Here is a 24,960-nt window from a genome sequence, read left to right as displayed (position 1 = left end):
GAATTCCGGTAGATTGTTGGTAGACCTGGTCTCCAAAAACCACATACGTTGATATTGTCAATCAGAAACTCAAGCATCTTTTTGATGTCATGATTAGAGTACTTGCCTGTGCAATCAGAACAAATTTTTTAACAATTTTTTAAACAAATTTGTGTTTTAACAAATTAATTTTGCAAATGACCAATGACCAGGTAATTAAATTTACGAGTTTCATTTTTATTGAAAAAGCAGCTGTCAATGATATCAGAAAACCTAGACTTTAATTTATCGTGGGGAATGGTTGTGTAAAAAGTTGAAAAGTCGTAAGTTGTTAAGCTGTTGATTTTGGTAAAACCTTGTGATTTCAATTTGTCCAAAAGTTGTGAAATATTTGAGTATTCACATCTGATTCACACCACATATATTGTTGTACAGTACTCTTGACGTTTTTCCTTCACTACTGTCAATATCTTAGTGATGAGTAAAGAAAGAGGCCTGGTTGAGCATTTACTGGAACCCGCAATCTTTGTTTGTAAGGACGTATAGAGTAACAATGAACTTTTTTCTCTAATGTATGGGATGTGTTTTAACGTACATGTACATGGATGGGTATAATAAAGTTATTTTTCTGTTACTTACTTATTGCACGTTCTTCCTCTAATGGTATTAGTTTATAATTGTCTTGGTATATAATGTATTTGATGTAATGGGTATATTTATAACTTTTTCAAATACCGGTACATTGATTCCTCAATTGTTTTTATTTGTTGAAGTTGTGTTTTCTTATGTGTATGTACAAAATATCATTTATGTTGTGTCGTACCTGTGAGTATAAATGGCAAAAGTTTTATTTGGTATGAAAATGCTGCGACATATTTCAAATTTTTAAAAATAATTAGGTCGACTCGATATATCCCCGTGTTCTTGAAATATTAGACACCATAGAGTCCGAGACAACTGTTTCATATTTGGATAGTTTACCGGAAAAAATATAGTACCCTTATCACCTGCATATTGTGTTTATGTCTCTCGTTTGATTCGATACGCTAGAGCATACCGGTTTTCTACATGAGATCAATTTCTAAAACAAAGAAAGTTGTTGACAAACAAGTTGAAGAAACAAGGATATCAATAATATCTTTTGAAGTCATCTTTTCGCAAGTTTTTGGTCGATTCAATGACCTTGTCAACTAATACAACCTATGTCAAATGCTGAATGAAGTGTTTCATCCGCATTGTCAGTTCATTATTTAACACAGAATTATCCGATCGTGATAAGGAGCACGCCGTGGGTGTGTCCAGTTTGCAGGGGATGCTCACTTCTCCAAAGCACCTGATCCCCTATGATTTTTTTTTAGATGTCCGTGTTTGCTCTTCTCCTGATTTGTATTGTTTGAATGCACTTTTGAGCGTGAATATTGTTCAATTCTCTCTCATAATGTCTTTACATTAGTAAGGCAATAAAAATACCTCTTGGAATTCCAGTAAGGCAAGGTATCTTAAAGGTCAAGTCTGTTAGAATTCTAAATGGACATTTTCCAAAAAAATATCTCAAGCATGGTCCAACTTGTCCAAAATCCGAATACATGGCATTTAACCCGAAGCTTATCTTAAAATTACTTGTGCTGACGTCGAGCAAGTCAGAGTGCGCCATGTTTGAGTGTTTTCTATTACAGATATTATCAGTCCTACTTTAATCAAAACTATTTTTATAATGAGAATATACCATTGCAATAGGTTATTCATAAAGTTTCTATACCTTTCTGTATATTTATATAGATCTTAATATTTCTTTTCTTCTCTGTGTTTCTACTTTCTGTACCTTTTTTCACAGGAATGGGTGATCTAAACTGTAAGGACACCAATAAGTATTGCCTGACGTGGTCCCGCCACGGACACTGTGTTAGAAATCCCCCTTACATACTCAACTACTGCAAGGCAGCCTGCAGGGTCTGTACTCCAGCAGCATAGAGACATGCAGTGTGTCTGGGAGGATTTATGTCTTTATTAACAGAATACTCCAGCTTAATGATAATTAATAAGTTTTTTTGGCGAAGATCTTCAGTAATACAAAGTATTCTACGTGCAGACCTCCCCCTCCTCCTCTAGGAGAATTTAGTAGTGATCCCTTTTAGACCTTAGAAAAGAAATTTGAAAGCCCACCTTCAAAGTTATGTTTCTTCCTTTCTTGTTTGACTAGAGAATATTTGGGTTTTAATTGTGTTTTTCGAAAATGGACATCTACCAAACCCAACTCCCACCCAGGAATATTCCTTGATCAGCTCTCCTTGTGTTATATCATGTCAAATTAGTAATGTTTTATATGTTGAATTAAAACTTTAAAACATGCGCTACATGTACATCAGTATGATTGTCAGAAACCCAACGAAAAATCTCTATGATTTGAATGTAAAGACATACTTTATAGAATAAATGAGATTGTTAATTCATCATACATCTGCATTTTTATAATAATACCTGATATGTTAGAGTTGAATGCAAAATTGTGCTACTTGTGTTTGTATGCAAGGTCTTTTTTCTTGTGAAAATGAATATGAATTTATCTACAATCATGTGTTTTCCTATCTAATCTTTATTTTTCATATTTAACTTATTTTTCGTAACAGTATGTTTTATATTCTATAAAATATATCGATATTCTTTCATGCTTTTATAAATGTATGTTCTCGATGTGTTTATTTTTTAATTGTAAAATGACCTATTATGTTTTCAGTTTATAAATTGATGAATTATATGAAAAGCTTCAGCCTTGAAATAAAATTTGAATTGTTCGGTTTTCGTAGTTTTGCCTGAAATTCAACACCACCTCTATAACATCCAAAATGTAAATCTTCTCAAAGAAAGGGACCCCTCTGCAAAGAGAGATACATGTGTTATAGAAATACCCTGTCTTTCCCACAGTCTCTGTGATAGAAATACCCTTCCTTTATTACAATTTCTGTGATATAAATACCCTTTTTTCCCACAATCTCTGTGATAGAAATACTCTGTCTTTCCCACAATCTCAGCGATAGAAATACACCTGTACTTCCTTTCCTCGATATCTCTTTAATAGAAATATACATTCTTTCCTACAATATCTATAATAGAAATACCCCTTCTTTTCCACAATCTCTTGATCGAAATTACCTGCTTTATGCCTCTATGATAGACATGTCCCCTCATTGACTACATATCATTATACGATAGAAATACCTATAAACCCCTCTTTTCCAATAATCCTTTTCTGCAAACAACTATGATATAAAAACTTCTTTGCTTCAATCTCTCTTTTGAAATCCCTCTCCCTCTCCCACATTCCTCTAAGACAGAAATACCCTTCCTTCCCTACAATCTATAAAAAAAAATACCCTGGTTTTCTTCAGTCGATCGCTAGGATAGAAATACTACTTCTGTCCTACATGTACAAGATCATCCCTTCTTTCGTAGATACCTCTGAAATAGGATTACCCGGATCTTCTTTCCTAAAATATCTGTAAAAGAAATTTTTCTTTGTTCCATCACTATCTGTAAAGAAATGCCCCTCCCTTCCCACATACCATTACGTTAGAAATATGCCTTCTTTCCTACATACATCCATGAAAGAAATAGCCCTCTTTCCCAGCATACATGTACCTCTATGATATAAATACGCTCCTGTCCAACATACCTCTATGATAAAATAACCCTTCTTTTCCAACAATCTCTATAATAGAAATACCCCTTCTTTCCTAAATACATTTATAATAGAAAAACCCCTTCTTTCCTGAATATTTTTATAATGGAAATACCCCTTCTTTCCTTAATTTTTAAAATAGAAAAACCCCTTCTTTCCTAAATGCATGTACATTGTACTTTTATAATCGAAATACCCCATCTTTCCTATATACTTTTATAATAGAAAAAACCTTTCTTTCCAGAATATTTTTATAACTAAATACATGTACTTTGATACTAGAAATACCCCTTCTTTCGTTAATATTTTTATAATAGAAATACTTCTTTCCTAAATACTTTGATAATAGAAATACCCCTTCTTTCCTGAATATAAGATAGAAATATCCCTTCTTTCCTACATATCTCTATAATAAAAATACAACTTTCCAAGAATTTTAATCTCTATGAACGAAATGCCTATCCTCTCCCATATACCTCTATGATAATTTTTTTTTCTTCAATATCTTTGATAGAAATCCACCTTCTTCCTTATTTCTCCACGAAAGAAATCCCCCTTTCAAACATAAGTCTATTATAGAATTTTATCTTTTTCCTTCAATTTTTATGATAGAAGTTCCCCTTCTTCACATCATTCTCTAGGAAAAAAATCCCTCTTATCTCACATACCTTTATGATAGAAATACCCCTCTTTTCCTACATATCCCTATAGTAGAAGTATCCCATCTTCCTTACAATCTCTTTAAGAGAAATATCCCCGTCTTTTCTACAAAGTCTTTCATAGAAATATCCTTTCTTTCTTAGACAGAGTATGATAGAACGATGGAAAGTCCCATCTTTCCTACAATCTCTATGACAAAAATACCATTCTTTTCCTGGATACATCTATAACAGAAATACCCCTTCTTTCCTGAAAATCTCTAAAAATAGAAATACCCCTTCATTCTTACAGTCTCTATGATAGAAAAATACCCTTTCCTAGAGACCTCTTTAATAGAAATGCCCCTTCTTTCCTATAATTTCTATTATAGAAATACCCTACCTTTTTTAGATTCCTCTATAATAGAAATACATGAACCTCTTCTTTCTACAATCTTTATAATAGAAATACACCTTCTTCTGTACTTCCATAGGCATTCAGTGAAATAAACACAATTGACTCAGAAACGGATTTATTGACAGTAAAAAATCATTTGGCACAATAAATGTTCATAACAAACAAAGCAAGTTTCCATGCACCAATGATTAATGATAATTCTGACTATGAAATTCCCCTTGTCTTGAAAATCTAATTTGTTCATTTTATGAGTTATTTTTATGTTGACTATTTGATACTTATAATCTAACTAGCTTTTGTTCTAAAGATTACAAACATTCGAATGGTGAGATTAAATGAAATTTTTAACATCTACTTTATACAGAAAATATACACTACACAGATTGTCATTTGTTCCCTAATTTGGAGAAATGATGTTCAGCATCTTGGGAACACGAAATGTGCTGCCAAGGCAACAATAGGGGCTCCAGTGGGGATTCCTGGGAATGGTCCAGATGAACCAGCGATGTCCAGGTGGGAATAAGGCAATGGTTGGTCGGAATCTTTACCATGCTATAAACGAGATTAAATACATGCATCAGAAAGCATTACACATTGCAATCACTTTAGTTCAAAGGGCAATTTCCATGGACCTTCGAAAATTTGCAGGTTTGTAGGAAATCAACTACCTTATGATAGATCTCATTTGAAAAGATGCACCTCTTTAATAAATATTTAATTTATGGGTTTGTTTTCAAGCAATATTTTTATCTAATGCCTGTAAAATAAACCTTACCTTTTCCATTCCTGAGGCCTCTATCAGGAAGGCTGCTGGGGTTTGGTGACCGCGAGAGGTGGCAGATGATGGGGCATTGTTACATTGTAAAACTTCCTCATACTCAGATTTACCGCGGTGGAAATCATAGTCCTACAGCATGAAAATAAGTTTTAGAACAAGGATACAAGAGTTTGATAAACTACTAAGTAAATTCATAGTCTCAGGCAAGATTTTTACTATGAATGCAAGTAAGTGCCCCAGGCACTTAAGAAAAAAAAGTTGAAAAGAGGAATGCCAAAATGCCATTTTGTGTTTTTACACATTTTGCATGAATGCATTTATTTTATATTACCAATAATGTGTAGAAGGCATGGTTTTACTGTCTTCTTTTCTTTATAACTGACATTGTTGAATACATGATATATTTGTAATTTTTACCGATTTACCAGGTCAAAGTGATTCCTCTTTTATTTTGATCAGTATATACAAGAATTGGCATGAGTACTGATAGGGGCTTAGGCATTCATGTACAAAGCAACTTTCCATTATAAAGACTGCAGACTTACATCTCTCCTGATAGTAGAGATCTCAAAAGGATCCCCCCACGTATCCCCCGCCACCTGGATATTCTGAGCATTGTTCATGATCCTCGCTGGTCCATTGTCAAGAATGGCCTAAAAATATCAATCCTCCAATTTAAATGAGTACTTTAGGTATAGAAGAAAAATTCAAAGTTATTTAATTACAAATTACAGATCTGATCAATATTTATTGCAGTATTTTTTTTACATACTGAATAATCTGGTCCATAAGCTCTGATAACATGTCCTGTCAATGTTGCTATGGTGAATAGCTGTGGATTTACTGCACTCCTTGCCTTAAAATCAGTAACAATAAAGAATTCTGCTGATGCCAGTCATTTGCATATTTAATATCTCTTTTATAAAAAAAATTTAGCTTAAAAATCTCAATTCATGTGAATTTATATACCTGTTCCTTCAGGTAGCAAAGAACGTCAGCCATGGCCATCCGTCCCTCGGCATCTGTGTTCCCCACCCTAACTCTCACTCCTGCTCGAGAGGTGATGATCTCATCCGCCACATAGCAATCTAAAAGGAATAACAGTCATTAGATCACCTATCTTCCCTTTTATATAATTCCATGTGTAATATATACTATTATTGAAGAGTGGAATGAAATAGAAATACTTACTAGCACCTACACTGTTTCTGACCATTGCCATTGCTCCAACAACTCGTAGGCCTTTGGGTTTCATTTCATTTAAAATCTGTTGTAACATAAAAGAACATATATGAACTCATGAGGCACATGTTAGTACACCTTTCAACCAATAAAATTTGCTATTTTTGATATGGGTAAAAAATGAACAATTTTGTAAATGTAGGAAATGGGAGGTTTTAAATTTGAATCAATCACCTTGAAGAACCCAGCAACAGCTGCGGCCCCACATTTATCCCTGTGCATCCCCGCCATCACACCCCCAGCCTTGATGTCTGCTCCACCAGTGTCATAGGTCACACCCTACAAATAGGAAGTTCACATGCCTATTAGGGCCGTCCTTTACTTAGCTGAATACTCACATAGTGATGTCCTATATATAGTAACAAGATGAAGTTTTACCTTGCCAACCAGAAACAGGGTCTTGTCAATATCTCCTTCTCCATTGTACTCTAGGAAAATCATTCTCCCTTGGTGTCTCTCTACCTCTGTTTTAAAATAAAAGCTACATGTAAGTACCAACAACAGGACTGATCTTCCAAACTTTAGTCTTTCATGTTCCAATATTAGCTCTCTTATTTAAGTCAAGTTTATTTATTGTTGTTGTTTTACATACTCATCTAAGACAACAGCATTTTATACATTTTTTAATACTGTCTCTTTTTTTTTGATCAAATTCAAAATCTGTTCACAGACATAAAACAACTAGAAGTGAAAGGTGGGAATCATAACTCAAATTTAATACACTTTCCATGGAAAATATGACAATAGTTTTGAGCATGCAATAAAATGCCATATTTGGTCCCTGAGTTCACAAAATGTTGGTTGCACCCATTATCCCCTAACCTTAGACAGAAGCTGCTGTTTATACGTACGGTTAGCGGCTCTGTTTACAGCAGCATACAGTGGATACTCCTTCCTCAGAGTCTCGGGATCAGATATCACTGTCACCTGTATTCAGACCAAAAGCTGTTTTAGTGAATTGTCCAGCAATGCTCACTGATATTAAAGGTAAGTTCATTTGTTCCATTTCTAGTTTTTACATTCCAATAAACTGGTGGTTCTATTTTGCCATTCCTGTACTGGATTTTTTTGTGTTTTCTTTTTCAAATGAGGCTGTAACTTTTAAGTTCCTCATTATATAAAAAGAAAAATGTCAAATTAAAGTTAGTTGCATGATAAATAAAATTGGTTTACGTAAATCTATTTCTACTTGACCTTGATAGCAGAGTCCTTGAATGCTTCCTCCACATACTTGGCCACATTGGGGGCCGCCATCCTTTCAGGGTCTGATCCCCCAATATCTCTGGTAATAATCCTTTAAGAAAAATCAAAATTTAAAAAAATCATATATCACTATGTTTTCTTTTCTTTTAATTTCTTACTGGGGTATTTATGGTATACATTCATCTAAAAATAATGATCAGAAAATTTCTATAAAAAAAATCCAGATAAATAAAAAAAATTTATTTGTGGGAACATCCATTCTCATGGCATGTCCTTAATACATTGTATTTTTTGATGTTGACATTTTGGTTAACACAATAAATGTAAGTCTTTTTACACAGTACATTATATCCCATTACATTTGTACCTGCCAGACTCCACGGCATTGGCCAGGGCAATGCCCTGTTTGACTCGCTCCTCAGAATTACACCAGATACCTAAGGCCTCCACTTTGCAGGCTTTGGAGGGTACATCTTCTCGTATCTCCAGGGGCTGTAATGACCAGATTTGAATTTAACAACAAACCTACTTCAACAAACCATTAAAAAAACATGACCAAAAAAAAAGCAAGTTCCAAAGAGTGGAAATATTTTGTATATTTTACAGTTTGAATACATATACAGTGGGAGAACAGAACGGAAACATTTTGTATGCAATTATTGATGTTACATTTCCAGATTATATATTCAGAATCATTTCCTGGTTAGAACATTCTCACTATTTCCTGCTTTTACATGATGAAATCTGACAAGAGTACATGTGACATAAGAACATTACCACATAGAGGGCAGACAAACATCCCAGCGTGGTCACACTTCCTGCCTTGGGGAAACTGTTGTCCACGGGACGAACAAGGAGGGGGCGCTTACAGCCCGCCTGTAGGGCCCTGATACATAAAGTATACAAAATAATGTCTTTACATTTGTACATGAAGTACAGACAGTACATGTAATACACACTATTGCAAATTTGCAATAAAGTTCTTCACTTTATAAAATCACAGGAGGAAAGGAAGTTGTTAAATGAAATGCACAGCTGTCCATATAGTAAGGGAAGTTAATGATAGAATGTCCATTTTTCTTTAAACGAGTGTTATTTTCCTTGACTAAAACCCATTTCTAACTTGAGACACTTCAGTTTATCAGTGGTCTGATGATATACTTTACACACTCTCTGAGTGATGTCATTTACATTGTGTACAGGGGATCTGATCATGCATATTTTACACTTGGTACCTCTTGATTCCTTTCTCAGCAGCATCAGCAAACCTTCTGACGTCATCATAGTCCCTGTCCAGGGGACCAGTGGGGGCAAAGATCTAAAGTATACAATATATGTACATAAATGTTACCTCAGTTGAAATGAAAGTGTGTTTTTTTTTTTATCCTATAGATCATGAATATTACTAATAATGCTATATTGCATTAATTAGTTTCTACAGGAATTGGTCATGAAATATATGTATTTATATAAACAACATGAAAAAAGACAAAGTAAATATTCATTTCACAATAAATCAAAGTAAAATTCTATCAATAATCGACTGCAGAGATCAAATCAACCAATAAGTACAGTATACATACCAGTATGTACAATCATATTGTACGGTAGAATATTACATTTGATCATTTTGGGCAAATACTTCCATTAATTTATAAAACAGCTACGGTATATACCACTCATGTCTAGTTGATAATTGTATAGCAAGTAATGAGGTCATTTACCTATGAGATACATGTAAATCACTTGAATCACATGTACAAACAAGAGGCCCAAGGGCCTTGAATCGCTCTTCTGATAAATTGTACAACCTATCACTTGTATTTGAAGCCTCTAACCCTAAGTATCCTATTAAAGACCCAAGTTGCATCACCTGACAAAGTTTGATGATTCTTAGCCAAGTACAACTACTTTTTGGTCTACATTCTAAGAAATCACAAAATGCATCAAGTGACAAAGTTTGATAATTCTAAGCCAATAAATACCTGAGATATTCAAAAGTAGGTCACTGTGACCTACTCTTTGGTCAACATTCTCAGAAAACCCAAGAAGCATCAACTGACAAAGTATGATGATTCTTAACTAATAAGTACCAGAGATAATTAAATATAGCCATAAAATGTCGAAAGTAGGTCACTCTGACCTACATTTTGGTTGAGTCCCAAGATGCATCTGCTGACCAAGTTTGATAATTCTAAGCCAATAAAAACCTGAGATATTCAAAAGTAGGTCACCATGACCTACTTTTAGGTCGACATTCTCCGAAAATCCAAGATGCATCAACTGACAAAGTATGATGATTCTAAATCGATAAGTACTAGAGATACATAAATATAGCCATAAAATGTCAAAAAGTAGGTCACCGTAACCTACTTTTTGGTCGACATTTTCCGAAAACCCAAGATGCATCAACTTAAGAAGTTTGATGATTCTAAGCCAATAAGTACCGGAGAATACTTAAATATAGCCATAAAATGTCGAAAGTAGGTCATTGTGACCTACATTTTGGTTGACATTTTTTAGAGTCCAAAGATGCATCTGCTGACCAAGTTTGATAATTCTAAGCCAATAAATACCTGAGATATTCAAAAGTAGGTCACCATGACCTACTTTTTGGTCGAAATTCTCCGAAAACCAAAGATGCATCAACTGACAAAGTATGATGATTCTAAACCAATAAGTACTAGAGATACATAAATATAGCCATAAAATGTCAAAAGTAGGTCATCGTGACCTACTTTTTGGTCGACATTCTCCGAAAACCCAAGATGCATCAACTGACAACGTTTGATGATTCTAAGCCAATAAATACCTAAGATACTTAAATTTAACCATAAAATGTCGAAAGTAGGTCACCGTGACCTACATTTTGGTCGACATTTTTCAGAGTCCCAAGATGCATCTCCTGACCAAGTTTGATGATCATAGGTTTGAAGGTAATCAAAATATGCCTTTTAAACAATTTGAAAACAAATGCCTGCAAAATTCTAAAAGTAGGTCATAGTGACCTACTTTTTCTTAAATATGTTTTAAGGTCCCATGATGCAGCAACTTACAAGATTTGATGATTCTAACCCTTTCAGTGCCTGAAATAATGGGATTAAATGCATTGAAAAGGATAAGTCATAAAGTTCAAAAAGTAGGTCACTGTGACCTACTTTTAAGTTGATGTTGTTCAAGGACCCAAGATGCATCAACTGACTAAGTTTGATGATCATAGGCCTTGAAGTATCCAAAATATGCCTTTAAATCAATTTGAAAACAAATGCCCGCAAAATTTAAAAAGTAGGTCACCGTGACCTACTTTTGAGTTAACATGATGTGAAGTCCTAAGATGCATCAACTCACAAGATTTGATGATCCTAGTCCTTATAGTAAGCAAAATATGAACATTTTTATTAATTGTAAATTTAGGTCAACTTTAAAGTGACCTTGAGACCACGCCCTTTGCCCCAGGGTCATGCCTTGAACAATTTTTAATCTTCAACATATCCTGATCCTTGTATGTAAGTTTGGTGAAAATCTGCCTGGTGGTTCTGGAGAAGAAGATTTTTTAGCAACCAGTACTTTTTGTTTTGTTTTCCTGATTATCTCCCCTTGATTCAGGGTCCCAACCCTTATTTTAGTATAAATGGTAGCCCTTGGGCCAAGGATACCCTGTGACAAATTTGACACTGATTGGCCAAGGGGTTCTTGAGTTATGGCCCATATTCTAAAAAGTTAACGCACACCGCACACCGCACAAATGGCCATAGCATTAGCTCTTTGAGCCTTTGGCTCAGAAGAGCTAATAACAAGCTTACCAGTCGTCTAGAAGGAACAGCATCCGTGTCGATCAAAACCACCTCCTTATTGTAGGCAGAATCTATCTGTATGAAATAAAAATCAGCATTTCTCATTTATTCAAATTGAAATATCATATTACTGTTAAACCAATTCAGATCATCTTATACAGTTATAGTTATCATAAATTAAAAATATTTTTAAAGATGGAAATTAGTAGGGATTTTAAAATGTTTCTCGACTCCTTTACTCACTTTTGCATAGTTCTGTACTGCTGCAGCCACTCTGTCCAGCTTATTGTCTAGCAACTTTTGGACGGTGTCTGTAACCACCACCACCCCATCAAACTGGGGGTCATTTATGTCCAGGCATGGCAGGAGCTCTGGTAATCTGCAATGTTTTTATTTATAAACCTCACTTTATTTCAGCTGGGTTATATAAAACGGGATAAAAGCAAAGCAACGAAAGCGTGACGAAGCATACATTAAATAAAATTAACCTAGACAAATGGGACAACCAATAGTTTCACAACGTAGGCAGTTTTACTTTCACTTTGACTTCTTGAATTTCAATACTTGAATTATCATTCAATAAATTAAAAAAAAAAATTAATGACAAATCAAAAGTTCTTTTAAAATATACACAACCAAAATAAAATAGTTTACCCATTTTTCGCCGGCATCTTATTCTTCGTCTGCTCACAGCTGTAAGTAGGATCTTAGTGCTGTCACCTGACTCTGATAAGGAAGAATAATGGGGTCAACCAGCATCGTGTAATACTACTTCAAGTACATGGCCGAGTCAATACGACTTCTCATTCAATATAATTATCCAAACACGTTACTGTCTCTTATTGTACTAGGAATATCTCATACTTTAGATCGCTTTATTTGAAAAAATTGAAGGAAAAAAAGACAAAAAATTTTGAAAGCCATGCCAGCGTATTTTTTTAAACATACATACTTTGGGAAATTTTATCCAAGACAAAATGTATAAAATCTCTGGCTAATCCAAACAACAAAGGTCAAAATTTAACCAGCACAATTTTTCTCTCATTAAATTAACCCGTAAGAAACAATAACAATAGTTTTATAATAATTTCTTTGACAAATAACAGAACCAACAACTAACTCTGCACATTGAGATTTACGGTCAGACGCTAAAATAGATCTACTTTTACACCAATCTTCAACTTTCAGTTTCGTAATAAGTACATGTAAATACTAGTAGTAATTTAGTAAAGAAGGAATGTGCAGACCACTTATCATCATTAGCATACAAATATACTATCAATGACCTGATAAAAAGAGTTGTCATCTGACTATATCGTGGCGTTCGTAACTTCTCGGGACAAATCGACTCTGTGAACAATGCGTTTTATCCAGTTTGAGAGGGGCGGAGTGAGGCAGGTGGGGGTAGAGGTACGCGATGGAGGAGACGTCGTGGATTTACGTGCAGGAGACTCTGCAATTCCAACAGACATGCGAAGTTTTATTGAAGGTGGACAGAAGAACTTACTTGCAGCAAAAAGGTAGGCCCCTTGCTCCCTCCAGCGAGGTATATAGTGCTGTTACATGTAAGTGGCGGATCCAAGAAAGATGATAAGTAAAAACGTGAAAATACTGTAAAATCACATATTTTCGAGGGATCAAATTTTCGTGGTTTGAGAAAAAGAGGGTTCATGAGAATTTGATTTCGAGCTTGAAGAATTTGTGCAGTAGTATTAACTTATGTGAAAAATTGCATTTCGTGGTGGACATAATTACGTGGCTTTCTTCATACCTTCAAAAACAACAACAATTGAACACCCACAAAATTGAGTAATTTCACGGTATATAAATACAATACCCATAATATTAAAAAGCTATTCACTGTTCCAAGATGCAGATGAATTACTTAAACTTTTATAGCAGCCAGATGTTGTGAAATGATGAAGTTTACTACTGGGTCTAAACACAATCATTTCAAAATCGAGTATGTTTAGAAAACTAAATCCATCAACCTTTTAAATTATACATTTGGTAAAAGTTATTGAAATACATGTATATCAAATATTAATAAACATAGTCACAGCTGAAAATTTAAACAACTGTGACGAAGATCGCCTTAAATTAACAGTTTAACTGACTTAAACTTGGTTATAGTTGACACAAAATGGTTATTACGGGAAATGTCGATTTTGCCACTATAAATTTTTTAAAACAAATTTGGTTGCAAAGTTATTGGTGATGATACCAGAAGATTTTAATTTGCATTTTTCTTAGACATTACGACAATTCTATAATTCATTATGAATTTCTGGTACTATGGGACTTGAAAATAAATAATATCGATTTGCAAGAAAAATCTCTCCTTGTCAGTTGTTGTGTGCCCCCCCCCCCCTCCGCCGATCGAAAATATTTTTTTTTGGGGGGGGGGGGCTTTTTAAAAAATGTTCCAAAAAAGAAAAAAAAAAATAATTAGTCTTTAATCGTCTTTAAAACAAAATAATCCGTCCTTGACTGGCATGAAAATAACTAATATGACTTTATAAAATTTTGCCAGGCCTCACCTCAGAATATAAAATGGTCCCCATATATTCAATTTTCATGGATTTTTGTTACATATACATGTCATATTAACCAGTAAGTTGAAAGATTTCCACTTCTTTTGATTCATGCAATAAAATATGCTCAAAACAAAACAGATAGGGGTGTAATTGATAATAAACGATATCTTATAATTATATAAAGGGGGGGGGGGGTATTTTAATTTTTGACCTAGTGATATCTATTTATTCGGGTACATGTACCTACAGTGTTTGAATTAAAAACACTATAGTTTATATGATGCCAGTTGAAGAATCTACCTATAGATACGTATAATTTATATTGGGCAAAGAGGTCATAGCTCTTATCTCTTTCAAGCGAAATACGATTGATTGAGTGGTGCGCGGATCCAATAAAAGCGGTCAAAACTACGATTAAAACTTTTTATAGTTGTTGATCTTTAAATTTGATTATTTGGATACTTGCATGCAGCTTATCTGAATGTTGCTTGCATTAATAGTATTTTCTTAATTCAAATTTTTGTGGAAGTGCAAGACTTGAATTCTTCCTTAATATATTATTTTATGATACGAAAAATAATCTTAATTCTTTTGGACAGTGTGATAGACAGAGGCGGATCAATCATTCCGAGGGATACTGTCAAAGTGGTAGCTCCTATCTATAACCCAGACAAAGTACTATGTGTGGGGATGAATTATAAGGACCACTGCGAGGAACAGAACGCACCCGTTCCCGTAGAACCGGTCATCTTCAACAAGTTCCCCAGCAGCATCATAGGTCCCACGGAGGACCTAGTGTACCCCGAGGAGACGAAGGTCAGATTCTATTTAAATCAGCATACTTACTGTTTAATGTAGAATTTTATTGATTTAATGAGGGAACGAAATATCAAAAGGTTAGAATCTTCTTGCTTGCATGCCCTGACGATTATTTAATCCTACAGGTGGTATTTCAGTAAAAAAAAATTTCAAGTGTAATGTCAGGCGGTAAATTTTGTATTTACCTCCATCCCTTCAATTCAGACTTTATATTAAACCATGACAGTAAATTATTATACCCCCGTGTGAAAAGTGGGAGGGTATACTGTAATCGGTATGTCCGTCCGTCTGTCTGTTACGCTTTGGGGTACCCATCTCTTATTCGTAACTCCTCTTATATCACTGAGTGAAATTTGAATTTAATGAAACTTTCACAGAATCTTTATTACATATTGCCATTGTGCACCTCCTATTTTACTTTTTGATCCGACACATATTTTGGGTTTCCCGGCCACAGTAAAACATGGACTTTTCCATTATATAATCATATGGGAGGCGGGTGGTATCATTTAGTGAGCTCATTGCTCACAATACCTCTAGTTTATGTTTCATTTGGCATATTTACAGGTACACAGAATTTCTCAATATGTTATACTTGTGTAAAAACATCTTTGTTGAGAAAACAATACGTGGAATAGGGATTGTATGAAATAAAATAAATGTGAAAAGCTCTTGAACAAATCTTGAAATTTAAAAATGGGGAAGGGGGTACATTTATTAATTTACACGTCTATTCAAAGAAAGATAACTTAGGTGTATATACTTGCAAGTTTTCTGTAAGCCCCTGTTGGTAAAAATTACAGATCACCGTCTCGAGCCACGGTCCGTAGTCCGCATATAGCTCTCTCCGGAATAGGAGAGGATCGTGCATTTTGGCCGTGGTTTGCGACGATGAGCATAATCTCAGCTATAAGATAAATTGTTTTCCCACTTAGTAAAAGAAAAAAATAATAATTTTCAGAAGTTGGATTGGGAAGTAGAACTGACAATTGTCATTGGAAAAGAAGCCAAGCGTGTTCAGGTATACTCCTACAATCCTATACAACTCTGTCTATTTATAAATGTCAGATTTGATCGGTTTCTTTAATTTTCCATTTTTAAAAATAAAACTTAATCCCTTGCAGGAAAAAGATGCCATGAATTACGTTTTTGGGTATACTGTTGCACATGACGTCAGTGCGCGTGACTGGCAGCTAGAACCTGGAAAGAATGGTGGGCAGTGGTTGATTGGAAAAGCCATGGATGGTTTCTGTCCCCTAGGACCCGCCATTGTCATGAAAGAGGACCTAAACGGTCAGTTCCAGTGCTATGTCAAATAGATTGAGGTGTAAATATAAAATTCATGATTGACTGACAACAGTATTGCATCTGTATTTTGAAATATTCGTGGATGAATTATATGGAGATAACAAACAGTATTCAACCTCAAAAGTTCATCCAAACAATATAAATTAGAAGTAGGGCAAATAAAGACCACTGCATCGCTAGAGGTGGGATCAGGTACCATGGAGGAGTGAGCATCCCTTTTAGCTGCCGACCGGTCACGCTCGCTTTTTTCTCCTCGTCACAATCGAGAAATAACAGAAAAATCTATATCAGACAATTCAGTGTGTAAAAGAAATGACCTAATGATGAAAAACGTCCATCAGCATGCGTTTGACTTTATAATGGAAGATTGTGTCTGCTGCCAAGGTCATTGTAACACCATAATTTATATATTGCGAAATGATGACTTTAAAAAAAAGACTCTTGATATTCTTGATTCATCATCTTCTTTGTCAATATTACTTACCTTTATAATTGTTTAAGGAATTGTTCGTATGTAGAGCATGCTTTTGTTTATCGAATAATTTTGATATATAAACCCAATATACAATTGAGAAGAATATATTACTCCACAAGGATTGAAAAGTTCAAGCCATCACGTTTATAACATTTGACTTACTTGTACTAATTTTTGGGACAGATCCTCACAATCTGGGACTGCGGTGTAAGGTGAATGGCGTCACCAAACAAGACAGCAACACAAATCAGCTGGTACACAAAACGGCTGCCATGGTAACATTTATATCTAGGTAAGCTTACTTATTTTACATTCAACAAACCACAATTAATTTGCGGGAAATGTATTTTGCTCTACTCAGCAAAAAAAAAATTTCTATGCTTAAAGTCTTGATAATTTACAACTGGGAATTACACATATCCGAAAACTGGTCCTTTTTAGCTCACCTGAGCCAAAGGCTCAAGTGAGCTTTTCTGATCACATTTTGTCCGTTGTCCATCTGTCTGTCCGTCTGTAAATTTTTCACATTTTCATCTTCTTCTCAAGAAGCACTGGACCAATTTCAACCAAACTTGCCACAAAGTATACCTCGTAATTACACTTTTTGCGTAAATTCAAATTGCATCATAATGGATTTTGCTTAATTGCACTTTTTGCATTATTATGTTTTTTTTTTTGTGTGTGTTTTGGGTTTTTTTTTAACAATGCACTATATGACGCCTTTCAAATATCTAATCCTTAGAGAATTTTAAACTTTACGAATGTTTTTTTGGAAAGATGACCATATTCATGCATGTAAGTTATTGATCCTCCGGTTTTATTACTTTTTTAAAACTTTAGTCTCGTATCGCTAATGTATGTTTGAATGATACATAGGACATGTGAATTTCAAATACTAAAACTCGTCTTTTTGTTTATTTCTTGGATTTTAGATTTATGACACTGAAACCAGGAGACCTAATTTTAACGGGAACCCCGCCTGGTGTCGGGGTCTTTAGAAAACCCCCAGAATACCTCAAGGTGAATATTTTATATGTTAAAAGAAAATGCACGTACATATTTATTTTATTCATGTTCAAATGCATACTTTTAATTTTAGACTTCTATAAGTCTTGCAACTTGTCACTTGAAAAAGATTGAAAGGATTCATAAAATTACGTTACGAATCAAACTATGTACATTTAAACAAAGGCCCAGCAATTGATATATGATGTCCCAATTATAGCTTATATTTGATAGCAAGGGCATTATAATGACCATAGAATTTACGAAATGCTGGCTTTAAAGACGTTGTTGAAATCCCACTATCATCAACTTATCTGTCAATAGCCTGCATCAGCTTAAAAAACGACTGTACTTGGAACATAATAAACTGGGAGATGTAAAAACCTTGTTGAATATGTTGAGTTGACATATAAATGGAGGTAACTATTGTTATTACTAATAACTGGAAATAACTATTGTTAATTAATAACTGGAAATACAGTGTAATTGGATATTAAGTCCTCGATTTAACTGAAAGTCAAGCTGAAGATTAAAGCAAGTGTTTTCTTGTGTTGATTTTTTTTTGGATGAATTCTGCTTCATAGGAATATAAAAACAGGGTGCCTTAAGAAGGTGCACAATCAGTGTCTTTTGGAATTCCAACAGTTTGTTGGAAGACTTGGTCTCTGAAGACTTCATAACTGACGTCAATGGGGAACTTTCAGTTTCAACTTCAGAGCACTTTTGTGACGAATCAGCAATTTTAACGAAGTACTGACAGTAAACTTTGTCGATATCCAATCAGAAGATGTGAAATAAAAAGCAGTTCTTTATTAAATCAAGATGCTTTTTAACATATGGTTCACCAATATATAATTTACTTTGATGTGTTTAGATTACAGCATGTATCGTACTTGACTCTTAGATGAATTGAGATTAAATTTATTTTGTTTTTCAGAGAGGCGACATAGTGGAGTGTGAAATTGATGGCATTGGAAAAGTTGTCAACAAAATAGTGTAGAGAACTGTCCACAAAATAGAGTAGAGAACAGTCAACAAAATAGTGTAGAGAATTGTCCAAAAAAAATAGTGTAGAATTTTACTGTAAACAAAATAGTGTTGACTTTTGACTCTCAACAAAAACTAGTGCAGAATTAAACTTTTATTGTGTTTTACATGTAAGGGAACTTATTGATTTCGATATTTTAAGAAAATCGTAGCCATACGTCAAGTGATGCAACCCAGAAACGTTTGTTTGAATGGTCAACTGGGGATCTGTAGATTAACTATTATAAGGAAATAATTTTATTTGATTGACAAGTAAAACAAAATGAAATTTAACGTTTAATCTGTAAGGGAATTGAATCCCGCTTTCTTTCATGCGTAATATGACAGTGCAGAATTCAGGTGCAATAAAACTTTTAATAGAATGAGTGTTTTGATTTGCCATTTTATGACCCAGAAGCGCAATTAAAGCTCACAAATTGCATTCGTACAAGAATTTCAAATAGTTGACATTGTATCGATCATTATCGGCCATTTAAATATTCTATATAGAAAAGGAGTATTAATGCCATATCTAATTCATACATATGTAACATATATTTGTTACAATCTGCACATGTTTCATTTTGAATTTCGGTACTCACAAATACCCGTATTACTTTCTGGAAGTTCAGATTTCTGTAGTCTGAAATGGTAAATTTGATTAACTGCTATATAGCATATGGGTTTCAAAATCTATGAATATCACACATAATGTTTTAAGCACCGTTTTTTTCCTAAAAATCCTATTAGAAAATTAATTAATTGTTATTCAGTGGTTTTTATTTTTGATTCGTTTTGAAATGTATTTGAGTTCGTTTGTGTTGTATCTTCTAGAAATTTCCGACTATGCTTTGAGTCTGCAGATCCGGTTCTTAAACGTTCTGTAGATTCAGATCGATAAAAGCGTTCAGTTGACGCGGATCGAATTCGATTGATTCTTCTTGTGAAGTTTATATTTGTGGATTCTTCGACCCAGCGAATGAGTCGAGAATCGACTTTTGTGTCTTCGTGAATCCTCACTTTTTCTTTTTCACCGGAGTTCAGTGCGTCGTGGACACCAAGGTTATGTACATTTAACATAGCCTGGGTTTCATACTTTCTTCCAAACTTAGCTTGAGTTTCTTCTACAACATAAGTATTCACACTAGGAATTATTTCTGAATCCTCTCGAAACAACTCTTTTCCAATATTATCTGGAAGTCGGTACGAAAACTTGACCTTCTTTTCTTCGGTGGGAATGGGCGATTTGCTCCCGCTCAGTGGTCTAGAAGTAGAGGATGTGGGACGTAATGGAGAGCCCACTCGTTGTCTGGCAGACGTGGGTGTTCTAGGACGGGCGTGTAATTTTGAGGAAACAGATATTCTCGGTGCTATAGGAGTAATATTCGTGCGACTCTTTTTGTCCAGCTGAAGAGGAACACGTCGGATTATGTAGTCTGATTCACGAACAGTACTGTTTGGGGCTAAATAACTGTTTTGATTGTTGATTTTCAGACGTCTTTTGAATACTTGTAATGAAGTATGTATCTGGGCCTGTCTTTGCGCTGCTTCGGTTCTGCGTAATATTAATGGCACAGATTTATGAAGTCCAGAGGAAGATTTTATAGCATTGCCACGAACTTCATATCCTGGGTTTTGATTTTCTGGTACGTAGGCATTGCTGTCCTCCATCTTAAATCTAACTGTTTTAGCACTTGCTGTTCTTGGGTCACTCTGAATCAAGTGATCATCCCTGTGTGAAACGTCCCCAAAATCCAGCGCGGGGAAGCGATTGGCGCCTTTACTTCGCGTCTCTTTTAGCATTTTCAAATGAATTCTTTTTACCTTTTCATTCTGTTTGTCTTCTTTTGTCTTTATCGGTTCAATGGGAGCGATTCCTCCTTTCTTCTTTAGCTGATATATTATTGCAGAATCATCGACATTCATATCGATGTTTTCATCAGTTTGTTCCTTTACCAGTTCAATGATATGTTGTCGAAGTTCATTGGCTACATCTGTTCTCAGAGGACTGCGCATGCGTCCTTGACACTGACTGTGTACAGTGGCTGGAGTACACACACGTAACATGATTTATATATTGGTACTTCCACTGCAAAAGAACAAATTTTGGAAAATTACAACCTGCTCATATTCCAGATTTTTCATCAATAAACAACATACATGTTGTTGAAAGGCTTTCCTTAAAACCCTATGTAATAGGGCTCCTGTCATACCCATGTTATATACTTTCTCTTTTATTTCGCCCTGACAAGTAGTTAATAAACAAGTTAATCCGATCTAATTAAACCTTTTCTATCAAAGTAACACAGTTCTATTTAATGCTCGAAAAATCAAATCCAGAGTTAAGAAATTTTAGGCAAAGTTAATAGTGCTTTAAAAGAAAACCGTCAAGGTGGGAAAATACAATTTCTAAATAAATTCTATTAAGACTTGAAATTCCTAGAGAGTAATGAATTGACTAGTAAAAAAAAAAAACAATGAAAACCATCTCTTACCCGAGTTTACACCAAATTCATAAACTACGTCATCTTAATAGATCATATTCCAAGACCTTGTATTCGAACCTTCCGTCTAAATTGATAACGAAACACAAAACCTCCTGGTTTGTCAAGATACACTCAAAACATATCTAGTTATAATCTTCAGAGGGGTCAAACCATTTCACATATTACAATCCCTGGACTATACAGATTTAATATATCCCGTTAATTTAATTACTAAGGTTTGTCGTACACGAACGGTTTTCAAAGATTTAAATGCATGTTTTGTTGATTGTATTAAATAGCGGCTTTATCGTGCTGGTGAATCGCATATACGGAATTAAAGCTGGATTTGGAAAACATAAGTATTCGTCCTCAACAGGCAGAGTCACGCGCCTCTTGGAGATAACATTGTCCCCTTTTGTCAAGGAGGGGTCCTACCGACTTATATCTTGTCTTTTTTCCCTCTACTTTTAAGCAAATTTTGACAATTGCATTCAAATATTACAATCCAGTGGTAGGAAGAGAAAGCTCTTTACACCAATTTTAAATTCTTTTTGCAAAGAAAGCATGTTGCTCAGAGCATGAAAAAAATCAAATGAAACTCTTGGTAAAGCTTTTATTTTCAAAAACCAATAATGTACATTGAATATTCAAAAACCTAGTCTTTAAATAAGTGTGAGGAGGTTTTATGTTTCTTTTTAATGTAAGACGTCTTTCTGCCTACTCAACTATTAAATGACGTCGATTTATTCATAAATATCTTAAATGAAATGGCACCAATTTAAAGATAAAATGTACATCAAATTCAGTGACACCTGTATTGCGAACTTTATCACACTGAGGAATTATTAGAAAAAACAAAGATTTTCACCATCTTTTTGCTGGAATTATTGCTTACTTTTAGTTTTCAATATCAAAACGTTTTACTTACTGATGAAGAATTTCCGTGCTGAATTGCAGAACTTGAACGATTACTTTTTAAGTTTTCTTTTTAACTAAATTTGTCAATAATCCATAAGGTTGAAGTTTAGAATAAACAAATTAGATGTTAACCGGTGGGTGGATGCTTAATAAAGATATTTTGTCATGATAGGTGTCAATTTCCGCGTCTTGATAAATTACAATTGTTTGGCATTGTCTTTACTGGGTCACGTGATGTAGTTTTTGAAGTGACGTCACTGCACCTTTCTTGTTTTAAAACTCCTTGCTTTATCAGAAATCTATTCTTAGCAGGAGTACCTCTGTTCATTCGTAATCGACGCATTGATAACCTTGGTTGACTGGCGATACCCCTGCTGAATTCGTCGTTTACTTTAACCTACGTGTCACTTCTTGCCATTTTACAATGGAATTATAGATTAGCAATTAGCTTGGACAGAGACATTGACAAGCTTTTAATATTACAAATTAATCTACCGTATGAAACAGATTTTTTAAATATTTTAATTTTTGTGATAGAAACATCAGTTTTATTGTCTAGGATCTAAAAGCCCTAACATTTAATTTAATAAAAAAATAATAACCGCGCATTTCTAAAAGAAGAAGACAGCAAACACACGCCTTAATGTTATCCAGAATTATCCATGGTGGACTGTGTCTTAATCATTGACAGTAATCTGCTATTATTTACATACTATAGTAAAATAGCAATGTGTCAGTCTAATAAAATGAAAAAAAAACTTGCAACGTACGAAACCATGCAATATCAACTTATGTGTGAGTAGCCTGTCTCAGTTTAAAAATTGATCGTAATCTGAGCATACTTTCTTTCAGCGAAGAAGTTGAGAAACAATTACACCATATGCGGGTGAAAACCGAATATTACTGGACATAAATAAGGACAGTTTACGGTAGAAAAGCTGAAGTTACTTTGTCATACAATATAGTTGGCCTTTGTCGTCTAAAGCATCTATCAGGCGCTTGGTTTCAGGCTGGTGTATTTTGTGTATTATGTGGTTTTCTAGGTGTGTCTGAATACCCTCATCAAAATAAAATTTCGCTGAAATTAGCACGTTTTAAAAATGTCATATTTACTGTATATAAAAAGAGTACTCTTTTTATATACAGTAAATATGACATTTTTAGTGCTAATTTCAGCGTTTTAGTTCACCTGAGTTGAATGCTCAAGTGAGCTTTTCTGATCACATTTTGTCCGTCGTCCGTCCGTCTGTCTGTCTAGCTGTCCGTCCGTCTGTAAACTTTTCACATTTTCGACTTCTTCTCAAGAACCACTGGGCCAATTTTAACCAAACTTGGTACAAAGCATCCTTGGGTAAAGGGGAGTTTAAATTGTTAAAATGAAGGGCCCAGTCCCCTCCCAAGGGGAGATAATCAAGAAAAGACAAAAATAGGGTGGATTCTTCTCAAGAACCACTGGGCCAGAAAAGCTGAAACTTATGTGGAAGCATCCTGGGATAGTGTAGATTCTAAATTGTTCAAATCATGACTCCCTGGGGTTGGGCGGGGCCACTATAGGGAATCAAAGTTTTACATAGAAATATATAGGAAAATTCTTTTAAAATCTTAAATCTTCTCAAGAACCACTGGGCCAGAAAAACTGAAACTTATGTGGAAGCATCCTGGGGTAGTGTAGATTCTAATTTGTTCACATCATGACCCCCAGGGGGGGGGGGGGGTAGGATAGGCCATAATTTGGAATCATATTAGGTTATTAGAAGGGGAAAATCTGGTAAAGAACAGCATGGTCAAAGCCACTCAGTTGAGCGATGTGACCCATGGGCCTTTTGTTTATTTTTATTTTAATGAGGGTATTCAGACACACCTAGAAAAACACATAATACACCATCCTGAAACCAAGCGCCTATGGTCAGTAAATTAAAACATCCAAATATGAAACAACTGGCAGACTCGGTATAATCTTTTATTTCAAATTCAGATGGATATTGTTGTTACTTGATAAAACTTCGTCGATCGATTCATCTGAGTTGAGTTGTTTTCTTCTCATGGAAAAGTTTTTGAATAAAATATTCAATATATTCAAAGCAATACTAAAATAGGTCGGCTAATAAGGAATTCTATCAATTTGTTGGATGACTAAGTCTTCGAAGACTGCATAATTGTTGTTGATGAATGACGTAGAATGTGAGTGATTTTTGAATGACGAAGTTATCTTGTTGATGAACATATTCTTAGTCGTCAGATAGGATTCTTTGATCCACTCATATGCAAGTAGCGATCTATGTGAGCGGATCAAAGGATCTGATTTGAATCAGATTGATCAATAAGCATTTCATTACGGAATGGAAAGAGGGATAACTCTACTTTGCATACTTGCTCTTGCTCTGTGTAAGGGATTTTAAAATATACGTTAATTGTCTATAGACCAATAAACTCCATTGTTCTGAATATTATGTCATCTGACAACCAAAGAAAAAAGAAAGAAAGAAATAACCAAAAAAGCCACACACACTGAACAAAACAAAACATAAGCGAGTTTATTGGTCTGTTTAGAGACGACTATACAGCGTTAGAAGGTGAATAAAATACGTCCAGGTTCGTTGAAGAATATCTCTAGAATTAGGGAGTGAAAGGTAGATGATTGACCAATGCTGGAGAGTG

General features: G+C 34.6%; 3 protein-coding genes across 4 annotated transcripts; 1 reads left to right on the top strand and 2 right to left on the bottom strand.

Moving 5' to 3' along the window:
- Positions 1-4,809: 4,809 nt before the first annotated feature.
- LOC134274973 (putative aminopeptidase W07G4.4) lies at positions 4,810-12,481 on the bottom strand. The gene is made up of 16 exons (XM_062757221.1): positions 12,383-12,481; positions 11,972-12,107; positions 11,738-11,803; positions 9,170-9,252; positions 8,712-8,820; positions 8,302-8,426; positions 7,926-8,025; positions 7,583-7,658; positions 7,110-7,195; positions 6,906-7,010; positions 6,681-6,756; positions 6,459-6,577; positions 6,262-6,345; positions 6,035-6,142; positions 5,487-5,618; positions 4,810-5,263 (listed from the first exon to the last, which is right to left on the bottom strand). Exons 1-16 carry the CDS (start codon positions 12,397-12,399, stop codon positions 5,129-5,131), a joined length of 1,557 nt encoding a protein of 518 aa, XP_062613205.1. The 5' UTR covers positions 12,400-12,481; the 3' UTR covers positions 4,810-5,128.
- Positions 12,482-12,992: 511 nt separating this feature from the next.
- Positions 12,993-19,279, top strand: LOC134274972 (fumarylacetoacetate hydrolase domain-containing protein 2-like). The gene is made up of 7 exons (XM_062757220.1): positions 12,993-13,248; positions 14,865-15,081; positions 16,046-16,105; positions 16,209-16,377; positions 17,051-17,159; positions 17,800-17,887; positions 18,810-19,279. Exons 1-7 carry the CDS (start codon positions 13,088-13,090, stop codon positions 18,870-18,872), a joined length of 867 nt encoding a protein of 288 aa, XP_062613204.1. The 5' UTR covers positions 12,993-13,087; the 3' UTR covers positions 18,873-19,279.
- Positions 19,280-19,630: 351 nt separating this feature from the next.
- On the bottom strand, positions 19,631-22,443 carry LOC134274971 (uncharacterized). Of its 2 annotated transcripts, none has more exons than XM_062757219.1 (2): positions 22,313-22,443; positions 19,631-20,987 (listed from the first exon to the last, which is right to left on the bottom strand). In XM_062757219.1, exon 2 carries the CDS (start codon positions 20,963-20,965, stop codon positions 19,664-19,666), a length of 1,302 nt encoding a protein of 433 aa, XP_062613203.1. In that variant the 5' UTR covers positions 20,966-20,987; positions 22,313-22,443; the 3' UTR covers positions 19,631-19,663. The 2 variants fall into 2 exon arrangements, with proteins under 2 accessions (XP_062613203.1, XP_062613202.1); XM_062757218.1 differs by lacking the exon at positions 22,313-22,443 and adding an exon at positions 21,394-21,696.
- Positions 22,444-24,960: the final 2,517 nt, after the last annotated feature.

Source organism: Saccostrea cucullata, unplaced genomic scaffold (assembly GCF_032062105.1).
Source record: "Saccostrea cucullata isolate Sc308-1 unplaced genomic scaffold, CSIRO_AGI_Scuc_v1 ctg7472, whole genome shotgun sequence".
Lineage (NCBI taxonomy): Eukaryota > Metazoa > Mollusca > Bivalvia > Ostreida > Ostreidae > Saccostrea > Saccostrea cuccullata.
This window is presented reverse-complemented; position numbering and strand designations above follow the sequence as displayed.

Coding starts and splice junctions, on each gene's coding strand:
- LOC134274971 (XM_062757219.1), bottom strand. CDS start 20,965: ATGTTACGTGTGTGTACTCCAGCCACTGTACACAGTCAGTGTCAAGGA.
- LOC134274973 (XM_062757221.1), bottom strand. Junction 9,253..11,737: donor CTGTTCCTTCTAGACGACTG/GTAAGCTTGTTA, acceptor TGTATACTTTAG/ATCTTTGCCCCCACTGGTCC. Junction 6,757..6,905: donor CTGTTGCTGGGTTCTTCAAG/GTGATTGATTCA, acceptor ATGTTACAACAG/ATTTTAAATGAAATGAAACC.
- LOC134274972 (XM_062757220.1), top strand. CDS start 13,088: ATGCGTTTTATCCAGTTTGAGAGGGGCGGAGTGAGGCAGGTGGGGGTA. Junction 13,249..14,864: donor AACTTACTTGCAGCAAAAAG/GTAGGCCCCTTG, acceptor TCTTTTGGACAG/TGTGATAGACAGAGGCGGAT. Junction 16,106..16,208: donor AAGAAGCCAAGCGTGTTCAG/GTATACTCCTAC, acceptor AATCCCTTGCAG/GAAAAAGATGCCATGAATTA.